The 16,543-nt window shown below is 34.5% G+C and overlaps 2 protein-coding genes across 2 annotated transcripts; both read right to left on the reverse strand.

Annotated features, from left to right (window-relative positions):
- Nucleotides 1-114: 114 nt before the first annotated feature.
- Nucleotides 115-3,948, reverse strand: LOC116143182. Its single transcript, XM_031428612.1, has 7 exons — nt 3,887-3,948; nt 3,599-3,743; nt 3,156-3,238; nt 2,674-2,795; nt 2,023-2,187; nt 1,656-1,749; nt 115-694 (listed from the first exon to the last, which is right to left on the reverse strand). The coding sequence occupies exons 1-7, from the start codon at nt 3,946-3,948 to the stop codon at nt 448-450; spliced, it is 918 nt and encodes a 305-aa protein (XP_031284472.1). The 3' UTR covers nt 115-447.
- A 7,292-nt stretch (nt 3,949-11,240) lies between these two features.
- LOC116143247 (ATP-dependent zinc metalloprotease FTSH 4, mitochondrial) lies at nt 11,241-16,326 on the reverse strand. Its single transcript, XM_031428698.1, has 7 exons — nt 16,204-16,326; nt 15,612-15,696; nt 15,041-15,295; nt 14,481-14,717; nt 14,242-14,366; nt 12,845-13,321; nt 11,241-12,358 (listed from the first exon to the last, which is right to left on the reverse strand). The coding sequence occupies exons 1-7, from the start codon at nt 16,228-16,230 to the stop codon at nt 11,429-11,431; spliced, it is 2,136 nt and encodes a 711-aa protein (XP_031284558.1). The 5' UTR covers nt 16,231-16,326; the 3' UTR covers nt 11,241-11,428.
- Between the last annotated feature and the right edge of the window lie 217 nt (nt 16,327-16,543).

Consider the following 16,543-nt stretch of genomic DNA (forward strand, 5'->3'; position numbering starts at 1 on the left):
AGATTTTGGAAGAACAGATAAAAACAGAAACAAAAACTGATAATGCAAGTTTCCTTGGCAACAAAGAAGATGTTGGGAAGGAAAAATACTATTAAGTATGAGAATGAAGATTCAAATTGATTATTAAAGGTGAACTCTTTAACTAAAACATGACTAATTTCTTCTTTCTAAGAAAGTAGCTTAGAAACTTTCATATGACATTGTAATGGTACAATTTCCAATCCCTATGATCATTTGAATGGCATATTCATTGGGTTTCCAATTGAGAAGCATCAAGCCACGTTCTTGAAAATATTAAGCTTTGCCATTCAAGCAGTCAACAACTTCCATTGCATAGATGAATTTGACATCCCGGTTATTTGATTAATAGCTTTCAACCCAATTTTCTCCACTTCCCAAGTGAATAGATAGATTAATTGCAGCCACTGAAGGGGAACTATCATACTATCAATATTTTGAATTTATGATATTAACAACTTTCGCGCAAGATGAAAATTCTTTAGGTTTGTCGCTGTCCCGACTATTTACCCTTAGAAAGTCAAGTACAACCGAAGCTAACTCATCTTGATGAGAAGTGTACTCATGATCAGCTCCTTTTATGATATGTAGTTTATGATTTGGTATGAACTTGTCAAACTCCAAAGCATCATCTACAGGTACAATACTATCCATGGATCCATGAACTGTCAACACCCTGTAAATGACAGCAGGAACAATACAATATGTATTAAGTCAGCATCATAATCAACAAAATGGTAGTTTTTTTTTTTTAAACTGGTTAACGTGAAATATCAGAGCAGATTATATCATCAGTATATTCTTCCCACCCGACAGATTTCAAGTTTGATTAGGAGATGGAAAACCATGTCATAAGATGGGTGCACAAAATGAATATATTTGAAAAAAAGAAAATGCATTTAAGGAGGGAATAAAATATAAATATCTTATAGGTGTGATATTCAGCATGAAATTCCAGGTACTAAAGAATCACATAAAAAGTTATTAACCGGTGTAATTATAGCCAACTCTTACATAGGAGTAATTTGATCTTGACTCAGAAAATTTACACAACTTAATGAGATGACAAGAATAAATATTTCAAATGCAAACACTATAGGATACTGGATGAGTAGTTGTAACAGAAAGAAAGACTAAATATAATTCAACAAAGATGACATCACAAACATATCGATGCTGAACAATTACTATTGAAATTGAGAATGGCATTACACACATATCTATCCTGATCCAATACTAATAAAAATGAGAATACGGAAGAAAATCCAGATTCAGTATACACTTTCACAAAAGAATTTGACTCCAACTCACATCTAACCGAAAACTATATCAGATTTGCATGCCCAGAAGAATCAGAATAAGAATTTGCAATTCTAACGTGGATAATAAACCTTCAGCAGGAAAGTTTGAAAAAGCCCCTTGAGAAGAAACTAGCATTTGGATATCTAGCTAGTTTCTTACTCTAGATATGTTAAAAAAGAAAAAAGAAGATAAAATAATGATTTTACCTAAAATCTCTCGAACTCTCGAACAAATTGTGAAATGAACAATGTAATCAAGCAGGGCATGCACAATTGACACGCAATAACATGATTACAGATTACAGATTGTAACTATAGGATGAATTACTTTCTTACCTGCAGTCTTGGTGAATTGTCAGGCATGCTGCAAGAATATCAGTGGTTAGGCGGTCCATTAAGCTTTCTTCAGTCACACGATACTTTAACTTTCCTGCAAATAGAAAAAGAAGGTTATCAGGTCAATTCACAGTAACGATAGTCCTAAGAATTGCTTGGTGACACAAGGTCATTGTAATTTCCAAAAACATGTAATCCCTTGTTTATCCTTTTTAAGATGTTAAATTTTAATTAATTAAGAAATTTCCAGAATATTGGAAAATAAAGAATATTAAGGAAGAACCAGGCCTGTAGTAATAAAAGACAAAATTACAAAAACACTATCATTAAGGACAAATTTGTGCTATATTTACCAGTTATAGCTTACCCCTTCTATTGTTAACATCAATGAATCCATTCTGCTTGATTCTTTGTAAATATCCTTGACCCAATCGACCTTCCATGCCTCTCCCTAGATGAAACCGGCCAGAAATATTGACAACTGTACATATGTCGTTATACTTCGAAGCATATAAAAGCACCACATTTCCTCCTGCAGTAACCTTTTTTCAGCAATATGGTACACTTGAAGAAATAACAAATAAATCAGACTAGTCAGTGTGACGACTCATAATGGCCCAAAGCCATTATACTAGGCAGAAGAGATGGCTACAAGCTAGTCTATACAGAAAGACACATCTTTGTGATCATACACTAGGTATTAATTTAAAGCAAAAAATATCCCACCAGAACTAGAAATTCGGGTCATAAGCATGATGCAGTTAATAAAAAGTTTCAATCAATCTATGGCTTTGCAATTTTTGGCCCTTATATGTAGTCAGACAAAGTTGCAGCAATGTGAAATTACTAAACTAGGTTGTGTTCAAAATCTTCCGATATGCTTGACAGGCTTAAAAAAATTCACTCAAGTCTTTTCTTGAAATCTCCCTGTATGTTAGACAGGCTTAAAATAATTCACTCAGTCTTTTCAAATTATTAATCTGATTTATGAATCGAGCCAGAGATGTATATTGAAAACCTTTGCTGTGCCCAATAATTGCAGTTATGGCACGTTCCTCCCTTCGAAAGTGTTGGACTACGGCACGCAAATCCTCAGCTTCCCTGCGGTAGTTACCATATTGAAAAGACCCTTCACTTTCCCTGGAAGGCCAAGTGAAAACAGCTGCTTATCATTCGATGAAAGAGCAAAAAAATGAATAAGACAATTAGGGCATATTTACAAATTACAATGGAATTACAATAAGAAAAATAAGAGAGAATTCATATGAAATGTTATTTCTTCATTATTCCAAATTATTTGAGACTGAAGACGAATTCTGGCATAGGCAAATGGGGAAAAGGGATGATTTAGTGGCTGGAAGATTACAAATCATTTGAATTTACAAACTGACATAGATCCTCTCAACTTGAATTTAAGTCCTTCAAAAGAAGACACCCATACATTAGGATTCCAATTGAAGTTCCTAAAACAGCTGGTTCCTTTTAGTGCTATCAGCTTACCCATTCCCCGCAAAGTCAAAGCGGAAGGCACTAATTCCTTTTCTCTCTAGGGCAGCTGCAATGCTCACCATGGGGATACGATCCTATAGAGAAAAATAATCTTGGCTAAGTTTAGAACTGAAAAGAACTGGCTTACCATGAACAAAGATGAATGAAGATGACAAGGGCATACTACAAAAACAGTGACATGCCACAGATTCAATAAAAGATGATAAAATTACATAATGGCCTTTAAAGAATCATTTATAAAAGCAAATTGAAAATTAAGATATAAACAGACTTTCAAAGGGTTAAAATCAAACACAAAGTACACGAAATGTATATAGAGACTGCTTCTCTAAAGCGAACGTATGCATTTTTAAAAATTCAGATCATATTCACAGGCGCATATGATAAATTTGTGTACTACATGGACACCCACTGGTAATAAAAAAATGACCAACCTTTGAGGATTGAAATCCGTGGCACACAATAACAAGCTCCTTTGAACCCGTTTCATGCAAGATACCCACAAGATTCTCACCGTCGTTATTATGTATTATAACTCTCTGGTGATGAACCCCTGTGACAAAGCGAAAGAGCAGACATCTACAAAGCTTAATTTAGAGCTGTTCAGCTGATAAACTAAAACTACAGATGATTAAATTTTCATATATATCAAAAGGGTATTAATATATCGTTACTTGTATCAAATTATGATCGTCAAGTTAAAGGGAACACAATGTATTTACAACTGGCAAGCCTCACCTGAGAATTGAACTTTTTCTTGATGAGTCTGAGTCGACCGAGTCATGGTCGAAACGCCAACTCACCTGACACTTGCTTAAGGAGAAACTTCGTAGAACAAACTAGCAAATAGAAGTCCGACTCAACCCCCCTCCTCATCTAGCCTCCGTTGTTTAGTTAAGTTCAGTTAATAAGGCCCAAAAACAATATCCCCCTTTTTTGAATTTAACATTGAAAAAACATATTATTTATTAGTGTTATGATAAGATATTACAGTAAGGCCAAAAACACAGAAACTCCCTTTTTTGAATTTAACATTAAAAAAACATATTATTAGTGTTATGATATGATATTACATTTTTTTTTGGGGGGGTTTGATTGGTTGGGAGTTATCTCCCATTATTGGAGCAATTTCATCTTATATTACATTATTATATTTGATTATTAAGTAAAATAAGATCTTGGTAATCCTCCAATATCAATAGTAATCACTATGGGTTATATAGCTGGTAACTTGAATATCACCATTTTCTTAGGTATTTTGAGATTACTTAGTAATCTTATTTTTGTTACAATTTTATCCCTTATTAATAAAATTTTAAGACAATAATGCCCTTGTTATTTAACCAATTTACAAGAACACCCTCATTAATAAAAATTTTAAATTTTAAGTTTTTAACAAAAAAACCCCCACCTATTCAAGGCACTGCCAATCGTCGCCAATAGTCGCCGTTACAGTGCACAACCGGCCGGTAGTGCACCGATTTGATCGGAATGACCAAATGGTTGTGGATCTGGTCGTTTCTGGCCAGATCGATCAGCTCCATGGATCTAGTCGTTTCTGGACAGATCCATGGCCGTTAAGATCTACTACCATTTGGTCGTTTTTAGCCATTGATCTGGCCGAAAACAACCAAATAGATGCACGGTCGACCAGCTCCAGCCAATTGTGCCTTGTTACGATGACTAATAGTGGCGGCTAATGGTGGTGGCCAACAGTCGGCAATGGCTTGGGTGGGTGGGGGTGTTTTTGTTAAAATTTTAACTTTTATTGTAGCTGTGGTGTTTTAACAAAATCTCAAATGTAGGGTTTAAAATAAATAATCCAAATAATAATCATAATATTAAAAAAGAAGGGCAATTCAGTAATCTATATAACATACTCACCAATTTATATCAATCTAATCAAACACATTTAATATAACATCTGCAGTAATTTTCAAGGTAATTTATTTTTTTCATTAATATAAAATTCTCAGTAATACAACAATTTTTCCCATTAATATAAAATTCTCAGTAATACAACAATTACCCATCAACTGTTAATTTTGTCCCTTAACTTGAACTAAAAAAGGGTAGGATGGTAAATTCAAATACAGTCAAAGGGTAATAGCATTTTTCTACTATATGGAAAATTACCATCTTATCCTTCTTTAAAAGGATTTTACTATCTTAACAGTAGATGGGAAACTGTCTGACAGATCTTAACAGTTAGTAGGTATTTGTATTTTTAAACTTTTTGCATAGGAAATTGTCTTAGGGCAAAGTTAGGTGGGAAGATGTCATTCGGCCTATAAAAAAGGATATGAGAATACTCTTTCTACTTAAAAGTTATGGTATTATATTAAAAGAATCATCTTCACAAATGATATCCTAATTTTACATCATACTATCTAAAGGTGGAAAATTAACTCGCCCGGCCCGACCCATGGCGGTTAAGCCAAATTGCGGGCCGAGTTAGGCCCGCCTCTTTGGCCAGAAGGGTTGGCCCAGTCCGGCCCGCCAACCCTAACCCGATGGGTTTTTGTGCTGGCCAGGCTGGGTTGACCTGATTTTTTTTTTAAATTTTTTTTCTTTTGTGTAATTTTTTTAGCTAACGTTTCAAATATCAATAATTCAATTAAATTAAATTTTTTTGTTAAAATTTCAAATATTAATTCAATTTTAATATAATTGAATTGTAACATAAGAAAAATTAGATTTATTCATTTATCAAAAAATAAAATAAGAAATTACAATAATTATTGCCTCGTTAAAAACCTTACCAAGAAAAACCCAATTGGGAGAAAAACTTGGTAAGGAAAAAAGAGTGCATAATTGACAGTTAATTTACAAATTACAAAGTTACAATTTACAAAACAACTCATTTGAGAGTTGACTGAGACCTCCCTCATCTGTATCATCTAAATTACAAAATTAAAATGATTCTATTAAAGTATCGTCGACAACCTCGTATTGATCCCGATGGCCCGACCGTTCCCAATCTCGAAGACATATGAGTACTTCAATCAATTTTGGTGAAAGTTTAGTCCTCCTGTCATTTAAAATTCTTCCACTTGAACTAAATGTTTGTTCGGATGAGATGGTTGAGACAGGAACAGAGAAAACATCCAGGGCAAGTCTTGATAATACCGAAAAAATACATTTTCTGGTTTTCTAATATTTTAAGACATCAAAGTTGGTTCTTTGTTGTGGATCTGTTGGTAGACGTCGAGGGTTCCCAAATATTGGTGAAACTCATTACTTTGTAGCTACATGGAAGACAGTATATTCGTTGTTGATGTTTCTAAAGAGGAGGCTATGCTGCGGGTTCGGGTCCTCTTTGGCCTATTAAGTGCACTCTCTGAGTCGAAATCTTCATTTGTGTCTTCTAATGCTACTTCCTCAGGTATTTCGCCTTTTCGCTGGTTCCCATACATGTTTTCATATTACAAATATATATCTGCAAGACACTGTCTTATCTCTCCTAGTTGAGGCATATGCTTCATTTTGTAAGTTTTCACTTAACGTGTCTATACCATTTTCTAAACGCGCTAATTTAATTCTAGAATCAAATATGACAGTTAAACAAAAAAAAAAAAAAAAAAATGAATGAGTTTCCAATATTTTTAAAATTTTAATTTCATTGTCTCTATTGGTCCCGCTAAAATTTCATTGTTTCTGTTTTTTTTTTTAAATAAATCTGAAATTTTTATAATTGTATGTATTACCAAATACCAATGGACTAGTATGATAATACACACCAAAAAGTTTTAAAGTGGATTGATAAAAAAATTTAAGAAAAGAATGAAAATTTTGAACTCTATGCTAATCACTGTCTACCAAATAATGAGGATCCCTATTATTTGCTACAAAATAACTAATTCAATTTGCATAAGGTAAACATGAATCAAGCATTAAATAAGTATTATTTCATCTAATAGGCATGTCTAATGCAAAAGTTCTAGGAGACATATTTGATTTTATACAAGCATATTGAAATTCTGCATTTCTTCTATTACTTATAGTAATCCAAGCTAAAAAATCCCTAATTCTATCAATATTATTTCTAATTTTTTTTCATACCACTTTTCATAATTAAATTAATAATGTGGCATCCACAACGTTGGTGAAAAAACTTCAAATTGTCATAAAAAGGAAAATTACTTTAAAAAAAATTTATAGCTCTACTGTTAACACTTACATTATCTAAAGTTAAACTTATCACTTTGTGAACAATATCATAATCTTCTAAAACTTCAACAATTTTATTATAAATTTGTTGACCACTATGATCCACTTCATTAATCTAAATCTCAATAATGATTTATTTAATTTACATTCGTTATCAAAATAATGAATAATCACACAAATATAATCTTATTTAGCTCTACCACTCCAAATATCGACTGTTAGAGCCACACTATGTATTTTATTTCTTAATTCTAATTTCATTTTCCCAAACAATTTAATTAAATCATTTCTAGTTGCAGTTTTATAATAACTTTTAAATCCTAGAAAAAATGAATTTTTAATAAATCTTTCAAAATATTTATCTTCAGCCACATTAATATATTGATCAGTTGCAGTAATATATAAAGCTAATTATTCTATATATACATCAAAATTATAACACCGAGTAATACCCATATTAGTTATTTGAGTTTGATTGGTTTCTCTATTTCCATGTTGATTCATATGTTTGCTAACATGCTTTTTTAAAGTACTAGTACCATTACCTATATCAGCTTTATAAATATTTCTACAATACTTGCATCTTGCTTTCTTCACTTGAACTCCATTTTCTATCTCGTAAAACTTTTTGAAATGCATCAAAACGTCTGATGTGTGCCTGTCGTCGGTTCCAACTATAGTTGATGAACCCGCCTTTGCTTGAGATGGAGTTGGACGAGGACGACAATTATGAGGAAAACTTCTAGAACCACTGAGAGCTATAGCAACATGGGGAGGAGGGAGGAAAATATTATGAGGTGTATCGGATTCTGAGAATGGGAAAGCAGGACTGTTTAAATCTACTGTATTTACGTTAGTAAATTCAGGGGGACTAGGATAATTTTTCTCATCATAGAAATTGATGGGATGTAAATATCTATCCATTCTAGTTAAAACAAAAAAAAAAAAAAAAAAAAAATTGGATATAAAAGAAATAAAGAATTAAAGAATAAGAATTGGAATTTGAAAATTGTAAAAACTAATAAAAATTAAAATGAGAGCAAATTGAGAGGAAATTGACAACAAAGAGATTGAAAGATTTCAATAGAGAAAATAAGATAATGAGAGAATTTAGGAATTGATATGTGAGGAAATATGAGAGTTTAGGCCTTATTTGTAGAAAAAAAAAATGGGAAAAGAAAATGATCAGAAAAAGCCCTCTAACTGTTATAAAACGGTTATATTTCAAGGGTAAAATGAGTTTTTGCAAAAAAAAATTATTTAATTTAATTTTTTTTTGTCCAACCCACGGGTCAACCCGACGGTGGGTTGGACCCATGAAGGCCCAACCCGCCCGGCAAGGTATACTTAGGCCAGGTTAGGGTTGAACCGTCTAACCTAGACCATTTGTTCCACCTCTAACTGGGAGAATGAAAACGAGAGAAGAGTGTTAAAAGAAATTTAATTTTTAATTTGTTAATCAAAATAATGTTTATGTGACTAGGAGAAAGAAAATGAGAGAAGAGAGAACCACCCTTGGGTCTTGGATGATCGAGTGGTTGAATATGAATTCTTTAGAAATTATCTAAGAGGTTTTAAGTTCGACTTATCTCGTTTGTTAATGGGAGTAGCTACTTGAGGTTTATCTGGCTGTTAAATTCAGCCCTACGGATTAGTTGAGATGCGCACAAACTATCCTAGACACCCATGTCACAGAAAAAAATAAAATAAAATGAGAGAAGAGTGTTAAAGGTCATGTTCCCACCCTAAGTATGGCGAAACTAAAATTCCTATCCTAAGTTTGAGACATTTCACGCATCCATCATTAGCTTCCATTAATGACCAAATTGCCCTTGAATTTTCATTATCATAATTCATGATAATAGTTATCAAGAATAGATCTCCAATTAATCTTTAATTCAAAATTTGTCATTAATTCATAATTAATCATTAATAAAAAGTTGATAATTAATTAAATCTTGTTGAATTGGTACCTAACTAATCCCACAGGGCTTTGGACCAGTGCTACGAGCGTCTGGACTCGAATGGGATCTTCGTAAAATTGATTATTATGAGTGTTACGACGGATTTGATAGGGAGGTATAGCGGCGAAAAAAATGGGATTCATTAGCCCGTTATTTAGTCCGAATGGGCGAAATGCGGGAATCCATAAAAATTATTCAATAAGTTTGGAAGGAATTCCAGGGGGGGCTTATGAGAATTAAGAAATTCGATGCTTTGATAGAGAAAACAACTCAGAATGAACAGATTTTGAAAATCGATTCATTAGTAAAAAAAACCTCTCCTACTTTTGAATTGCCGAAAATTAGATTCTTATTATGAACCAAAGTAACTCGAACTCAAAATTTCTTGAATAATACATTTAAAAATCTTTATTTAACCACTCGACCGTCTAGGGGTGATTAAGACTAAGACATGTCAATCTCATTAAAACTTAATTATTATTATTATTATTATTATAAAGTTAAAACACAATCCTAATTTCTCTCAGTTACCATCATCATATTCTTTCTACCGTTTTCGCCTCCATTAATGAAATTTCTCAACTTCACTTGCAAAAAATGGATATTAGCCAATAATGACTGGAAACATGATTGATATTGAAAGAAAAAAGAAGGTAGAAAAATGGAAAATTGAAATTAAAAACAAAAAAAAAATTCAATTGCGAAAACTGGCTATTGAAAGAAAAAAGAAGGTAGCAAAATAATGAAAATGAAATTGAGATGGCTCAGCGGTCAACTAAGACTCTTGAGTATATTTCTTAGAGATCTTGAGTTCGATCTACCTGAGTTGCTGATAGAGGTGAGTTACTGATAGAGGTGATTATTGATGAGATTTAGGTGGATAAGTTGAGGTGCATAGGGGTGGCCATTGATGGGATTTAGGAAGGGAGGGAATATTATGAGGTGTATCGAATTCTGAGAATGGGAAAACAAGATTGTTTGAATCTACTGCATTTATGTTAATAAAATATGAGAGTTTATACTGTATTTATAAAAAAAATGGGAAATGAAAATAACCAAAAAGACTCCTTTAACTTCTATTTTTCAAGGGTAAAATGAGTTTTCATTATTATTTTTTTGTCCAATCCACGGGTAAACTTGGTGGGTTAAAAACCCTCAACCCGACGGATTGGATGGGTTTTGAAAAAAATAATAATAATAAACCATCGAGTCGCCAGGTTGGCCTATGAAGGCCCAACCCGCCCAACAGGGTATACCCGAGTTGAGATGGGCCAGGTTAGGGTTGACCCACCTAACCCGACCCATTTATTCCACCTCTATTACTATCATGTCATTTCTGCCATCAACCTTTTTAATTTATCAATGCACTTATTTTTCTTAACATCATAAAATTTCAACTTTGTAACTTGAATATATGATGAAGATTTCAAAATTTCATAGTGAAAAAAAAAAATGGTAGTCATATAGGTTTTTTTTTTAAATGTTTAATGGAGGTATCACCTTAAAAATGTGGAAACTTGAGCAAAGTTACAATTTTATTCATTTTTCTTAAATAATAATAAATGATTTCTGTATGAAAAACTAATGACAACTGAAAAGGCATCACATGAACAAATTAGTAGAAGAAGAAGAATAGTGAAAATATTCAGTGAGATGGTTGTCCTGTACAAGGAATTATCTCATGCCTGTCTAACATACAAAATCACAGAACCGGTGTGGTAGCATCTTTGAATTTCTTTCCACCGAATCCTCATCGAACATAAACAGAAAAATCTCTTCCTCCACAAAACAAGCAAAAATATTAATAAAATAAAAATAAATACTAATCAGAAAGGAACCAAATTTTAAATTGAACATTATTCTGAACCGTATAAGCAAAGACCAGTTGAGAAGAATACGTAAAAAGGAGGAGACAGCATACACATCCCAACGAACTTAAAAATAACTTGCCAAGGTAATGCTCTACTGCCATTAACTTCTTCTATAGCTTCTGTTAAATTTTCGAACACATGGTTATACATGAAATAGTCTACCAGAAATGGAACTACAGTTCTCGAACAAAAAGGCCAGTAACTAAATTATGCACATTCAATTCAATAAATAGCCGCAGCCTTACCAGCCTCTCTCAGACTATGATCCCACAGGTGCAATGCCTTTGGACTTAGCGGCAGCAGTTGCAGCTGCAGCTGCCGCAGCTGCTGCTGCAGCGGCTGATGCAGCTGGATTAGGAGTCGATGGAGGCTGCACTGGGTTGGATTGCGAACTGTTCTGTTGTGCAACTATCTGCTGAGGTTGCTGCTGCTGCTGTGAATTGACTTGGGCAAGTAAACTTTTGATCTGATTTCCAGTAAGTGTCTCCTGCTCGAGCAAGGCATTAGCCAGTGCATGGAGCTCCTTGTTATGGGTGGTGAGAATAGTTTTTGCATTGTTATAAGCCCTTTCCAGAAAGTACTTCACTTCTTTCTCAATAAGGAGCCTAGTCTCTGTGCTCATGCTCTTACCATTGTCATCATAATTGTGAGTGACAACACCAACTTCTTTACTCATGCCATATTTTGTAACCATTGCTCTTGCAAGGCTAGTTGCTTGCTTTAGATCAGAAGATGCACCAGAAGTAACTTCATTTTCTCCAAAGATGAGCTCTTCTGCAACCCTTCCCCCCATGCAAACATCAAGTCGAGCAAGCATCTGCTTGCGGGAAATGCTTGTTTCATCCTTATCAGGCAATTGGGAAACCATGCCAAGGGACATTCCTCGGGGAACTATTGTTGCTTTGTGAACTGGAAGCGCCCCATCAGTATGGATGGCCACAAGAGCATGACCACCCTCATGGAAAGCTGTCAGTGTCCGTGATTCATCAGAGATGACAGCTGACTTACGTTCACTTCCCATCATGATCTTGTCCTTTGCATACTCCAGATCAGCCATAGTCACAGCTTTGGCTCCATCCATTGCAGCCTTCAGTGCAGCAATATTGACAAGGTTTGCAAGATCAGCACCAGAGAACCCAGGAGTCCCTCTAGCAATGATCATCAAATCAACATCATCAGCCTTCAAGACCTGTAATTTAAAAAAAAAAAAAAATTAGGTATTTGAGCATATAGGTAGAGAAAATCGCTCAAAACTAATAATGGCAGTAGCATGAGTTGAAATATTTAGTACATCCAATGAAGAACTATCCCATGAAGGCTAATATTCTGGTCTGTAAGACCCACACCCATCCAAACCCATGGCAAAGTCGGCAGGGTTACAATAAAAGTGTGATATAAGCATAGGCAAAATATCCTCACAAAAAGCAGAACTATTATATGAATTTCATGGCTATGATTCAGCAATGGTTTAATTGTATGTCAGCTGGTAAAAGTTTATGACACTAGCATCAATTGGATATAGCCCATCACTAATACGACAAATACTTCAGCCAGGACCACCAGGTAGACATTCCCAAACCAAAGCACTGTCCAGGATCAACACAGCTGGTGATTGTCAACTTAGCCTCAGATTACCAATACACCCAGAGTCTTTTTTCCCAGGAACAAAAAATACCTTTGACATGTGTGATTCCATAATCTGCCTTCGTCCTTCTACATCTGGATTTGGAACAACAATGTGGCGATCAAATCGTCCAGGTCTTACAAGCGCCTTGTCTAATGATTCTGGGAAATTAGTTGCAGCAATCACGATAATTCCTTCATTTTGTTTAAAGCCGTCTAGCTCTACTAGCAACTGGTTCAAAGTCATCTTCATGTATTGTTGGTCCTTTGGATTACGGCTTCCACCTATAGCATCTATCTCATCAATAAATATTATACATGGTGACCGCTTCTTTGCTGCAGAAAAGAGATCTCTCACTCTCCGAGCTCCAACGCCAACAAACATCTCTTCAAACTCACTGCCACTGCATGAGAAGAAAGGAACCCCAGCTTCTCCAGCAATAGCTCTTGCCAACATGGTTTTTCCGGTGCCAGGTGGACCAACAAGCAAAACACCTTTTGGAAGCTTGCCACCTAAACGAGTGAAGCGCTGTAACAAGGAAAGCCAAAAACTCAAGGAATCAAAATCAACCTTCCTTTGGATTAAGAAACATACTGAGAGGGAATGTCCAACATTTCAATCACAAATATCATAGATATTGCATCTTAATTTATGATTCCAGACACATTCTATGCACTCAAATTGCCATATCTGCAACAGAAGAGAGAAGGATATATAAACAGAATTTCCATACTCTCAACCGCTGAAGAAAGATCAATTGCATAATGTGACTGAACAATATTGTCAGCATCCAACATATTAAGGAAAATCAAAGATTTACAATTTTTTTAGCAAAATTATAACTAAAGAAACATCTCATTTTGAACATAGAAACAACTTCAATTCAGTGAAATCTCACCCACCAAGGATAAAAATAGCAGAAAACCTCTACCATATCAAAGAGTGATCACATAGGTAGAATAAGCAACATTGTAGCCCAGTCAGAAGAAAGACAACCAAAGAGTCTAGTTTAACTTATTGATGACACCTAGATATGTATGCAACTACGAGTGTTGCACCTCTTTACATGGAATTTAATACTTAGAACGGGTTGCAGGAAGACAACTACGTGTCAAACTTGTCTAGGACGCAAACTGACACAAGCCATGAGGAAATGGCTAAGATATTGTTTGCACTAAGATGCCCTGTTAAAAAGAGGCAAAATTGACTGTTTGGGGACTTCATCAAGAAAGATTCAATCTCTCTCTCTCTCTCTCTCTCTCTCTCTCTCTCTACACATCATAGATTACCTTTGAGTGTAGACCCCAACATAATTTCTCTTCTAAGCGTGCAACTTGCACAACCATTTAAGTGTCAGTGTCCCATAAACATTCACACAGAGATAGACTAACAGTAGTGCAGTTGTATGCACTCACGCATACACAGAGTGATGATTATTAGTAATTTACCTTTGGATCTCGAAGATAGTGGACAATTTCTTCAAGCTCTTGTTTTGCCTCATCAACACCCTTTACATCACTAAACTTTGTGTTAGATTCCATGCTAGGCTGCACTTCTTCGTGCAAACCAAGTCCTAAAACATAGAGAATCACGGATAAGAAAAACTGTGTTAAATTAAATGCAATTTGAATATGTCCTAGTAACCAATATCATAGTAAAACCAAAAGGTATCATTATATAATTATACCTTTACTGATTCCTCTATCCTCAATAAGTGCTCCAACACCAGAAATCAATAGAAAACCCAGTGCAATTGTGCGAATCGTACGCCACAACTGCTCCTTAAAATGCCCTCCTTCAGCTGCCACCATGTGTATAGGAGCCCTGGCAGTTCCAAGAATACCATCTTTTGTTGATTTTCCCACATTCTTAAGAGCCGAAAAGGCTCCTATACTTTCTTCTTCCCTTGCTGAGTTGGCAATACCTACAAAAATCATAGAAACCTCTTGCTTAACAAATAAAAAATAAAATAAATAACATCTGTAACAAAGCAAAAACACATTCCAAAATTTAAAAAGATAAACTCAGTCCAGATTTCAAACCAGTAGGTATCCACTTTGTTCACTTTTTCGATAACAATACCAGCATGCCACTTGGCAACATGCATATCTGAATCAGGAATGTGTTGTGAAAACCAAGAATAATATGCAAAATGATTTAAACATCTCCACTTTGCACTCCATCAGTATATACAATGCTCACAATAGTGATATATTTGTAAAATAAAAAATTTATTTTCCCACCCACCTCTTTGCAATGTCTTAAGCAGCTCACTGCCATCCAGCCTGTCAACTTTAACTAATGCTTTAACATATTCAGAAAGTGCTGCCTGGTTAGAATGTAATGATGGTTGGCTTTCAAATAGTCTAATCACTGCTTCAGGATCATTTCGACGGTAAAGTTCTCGAAGATGGGCAACCTCACTTGCTTCATCTGAATCACGTATTCTACGAGCAAAATTACCAGCATAATTTGACTGAAACCTTCGTTGAGAACTGTTACCTATAAAAAGAAGGAAAAGGAAAGTATTCTCATAACTGAAAACAAAGATAAACAAAAAAGGTTGCCTAATCTTTTGCTTCATGTAATGCCTATGCAAAGTCCAAAGGCGAAAAAGAAAATGGAGCAACTCATTCTGTTTTAAGACATTTAGAAGCAGAACAGCCAACTATCAAAAAACTCCCAAAGCAACACAGTTCATCAAAACAAAGTAAGTAAGTTTAACCAAATAACAACAATCTATTAAATATTAGAAAACAAAAATTAATAATAAACGTGAGACAAATGTAGAACTTCTAGATGACATAGAAATGCATACCTCCAGCACCTCCAAACTTGTTGACAGGATAAGTTCTAACAAACAAATTTTTTACTTGCCCCAACTCAGATCGATGCTTACAAACCTAATGAAGCAAAATACGGAGTTTAATTGATGAAAAAAGAAAGAGCAGCGGAAAACACAGAATATGAATAAATCAGCTGTGAAACATGAATGTTCAATCAAGATTCAGCTCTAACAACATTTAGCCAAACACAGGCTAATTCATATTAAATAAAGATGCAATCTCAAACGAGACCTAATAGATATCTCCCTATCCTGTCCAAAATACATCAATATTTTATTCAGAATCCTACCTTAACACAATGCTCTCGTTTTAATCAACAATGCAACAGTTACAAATCAAATACACCTTAATTCAAAATTACCCAAGATTACTAATTAAGGATTAGCTAAACCAATCGAATCCCCAGTAATATTAAACTTAGGGTTTCTATAGTCCCGCGAATTTGCAAACTGAATCATCAAAAATATATTTAAAAAAAAAAAAAGAAAAAAAAGAGCTATATAACCAGCTATAATTAATTTTAAAAAAATAAAAACAAATCAAGTAAGGATATGAGCAGCTGACATCTGTGATTAGGCGCCTCAAAGCCATAGCCTCTTCAGAGACCACGATTCGTAAGATCTTAATTAAACAACTCCCCCTTCTCCTCTCGGTTTACCTTCAAAGAAACCAAAAAAAAAAAAAAAAGGTTTCTAAAGTATACAAATATATGGTGTATATTGGGGGCGGTGTATGGTTGGCAAGAAATGGGGAAACGAAAACGCGAAATAGAGGTACAGAGGGCGAGATAGAGGTTGCGTTAAAAGACGTTGAGTAAGAGTTAATGCAATGTCGGTAATGCCCTTGTTGCGAAATAGATATTTGACTTTGTATTGTCCACTTCTAAAAATCAATAATCAACAAT

Source organism: Pistacia vera, unplaced genomic scaffold, assembly GCF_008641045.1.
Source record: "Pistacia vera cultivar Batoury unplaced genomic scaffold, PisVer_v2 Contig427, whole genome shotgun sequence".
NCBI lineage: Eukaryota > Viridiplantae > Streptophyta > Magnoliopsida > Sapindales > Anacardiaceae > Pistacia > Pistacia vera.

What these genes read in the sequence shown, in the direction of transcription:
- LOC116143182 (XM_031428612.1), bottom strand. Translation starts at nt 3,948, where the DNA reads ATGACTCGGTCGACTCAGACTCATCAAGAAAAAGTTCAATTCTCAGGT. An exon ending in TGATGTTAACAATAGAAGGG is followed by an intron (nt 1,750 to 2,022) that starts GTAAGCTATAAC and finishes TTCTATTTGCAG; the next exon opens with GAAAGTTAAAGTATCGTGTG. An exon ending in ACAATTCACCAAGACTGCAG is followed by an intron (nt 695 to 1,655) that starts GTAAGAAAGTAA and finishes TGTCATTTACAG; the next exon opens with GGTGTTGACAGTTCATGGAT.
- LOC116143247 (XM_031428698.1), bottom strand. Translation starts at nt 16,230, where the DNA reads ATGGCTTTGAGGCGCCTAATCACAGAT. An exon ending in ACTATCTTCGAGATCCAAAG is followed by an intron (nt 13,322 to 14,241) that starts GTAAATTACTAA and finishes TCCTTGTTACAG; the next exon opens with CGCTTCACTCGTTTAGGTGG. An exon ending in TGGAATCACACATGTCAAAG is followed by an intron (nt 12,359 to 12,844) that starts GTATTTTTTGTT and finishes TTTAAATTACAG; the next exon opens with GTCTTGAAGGCTGATGATGT.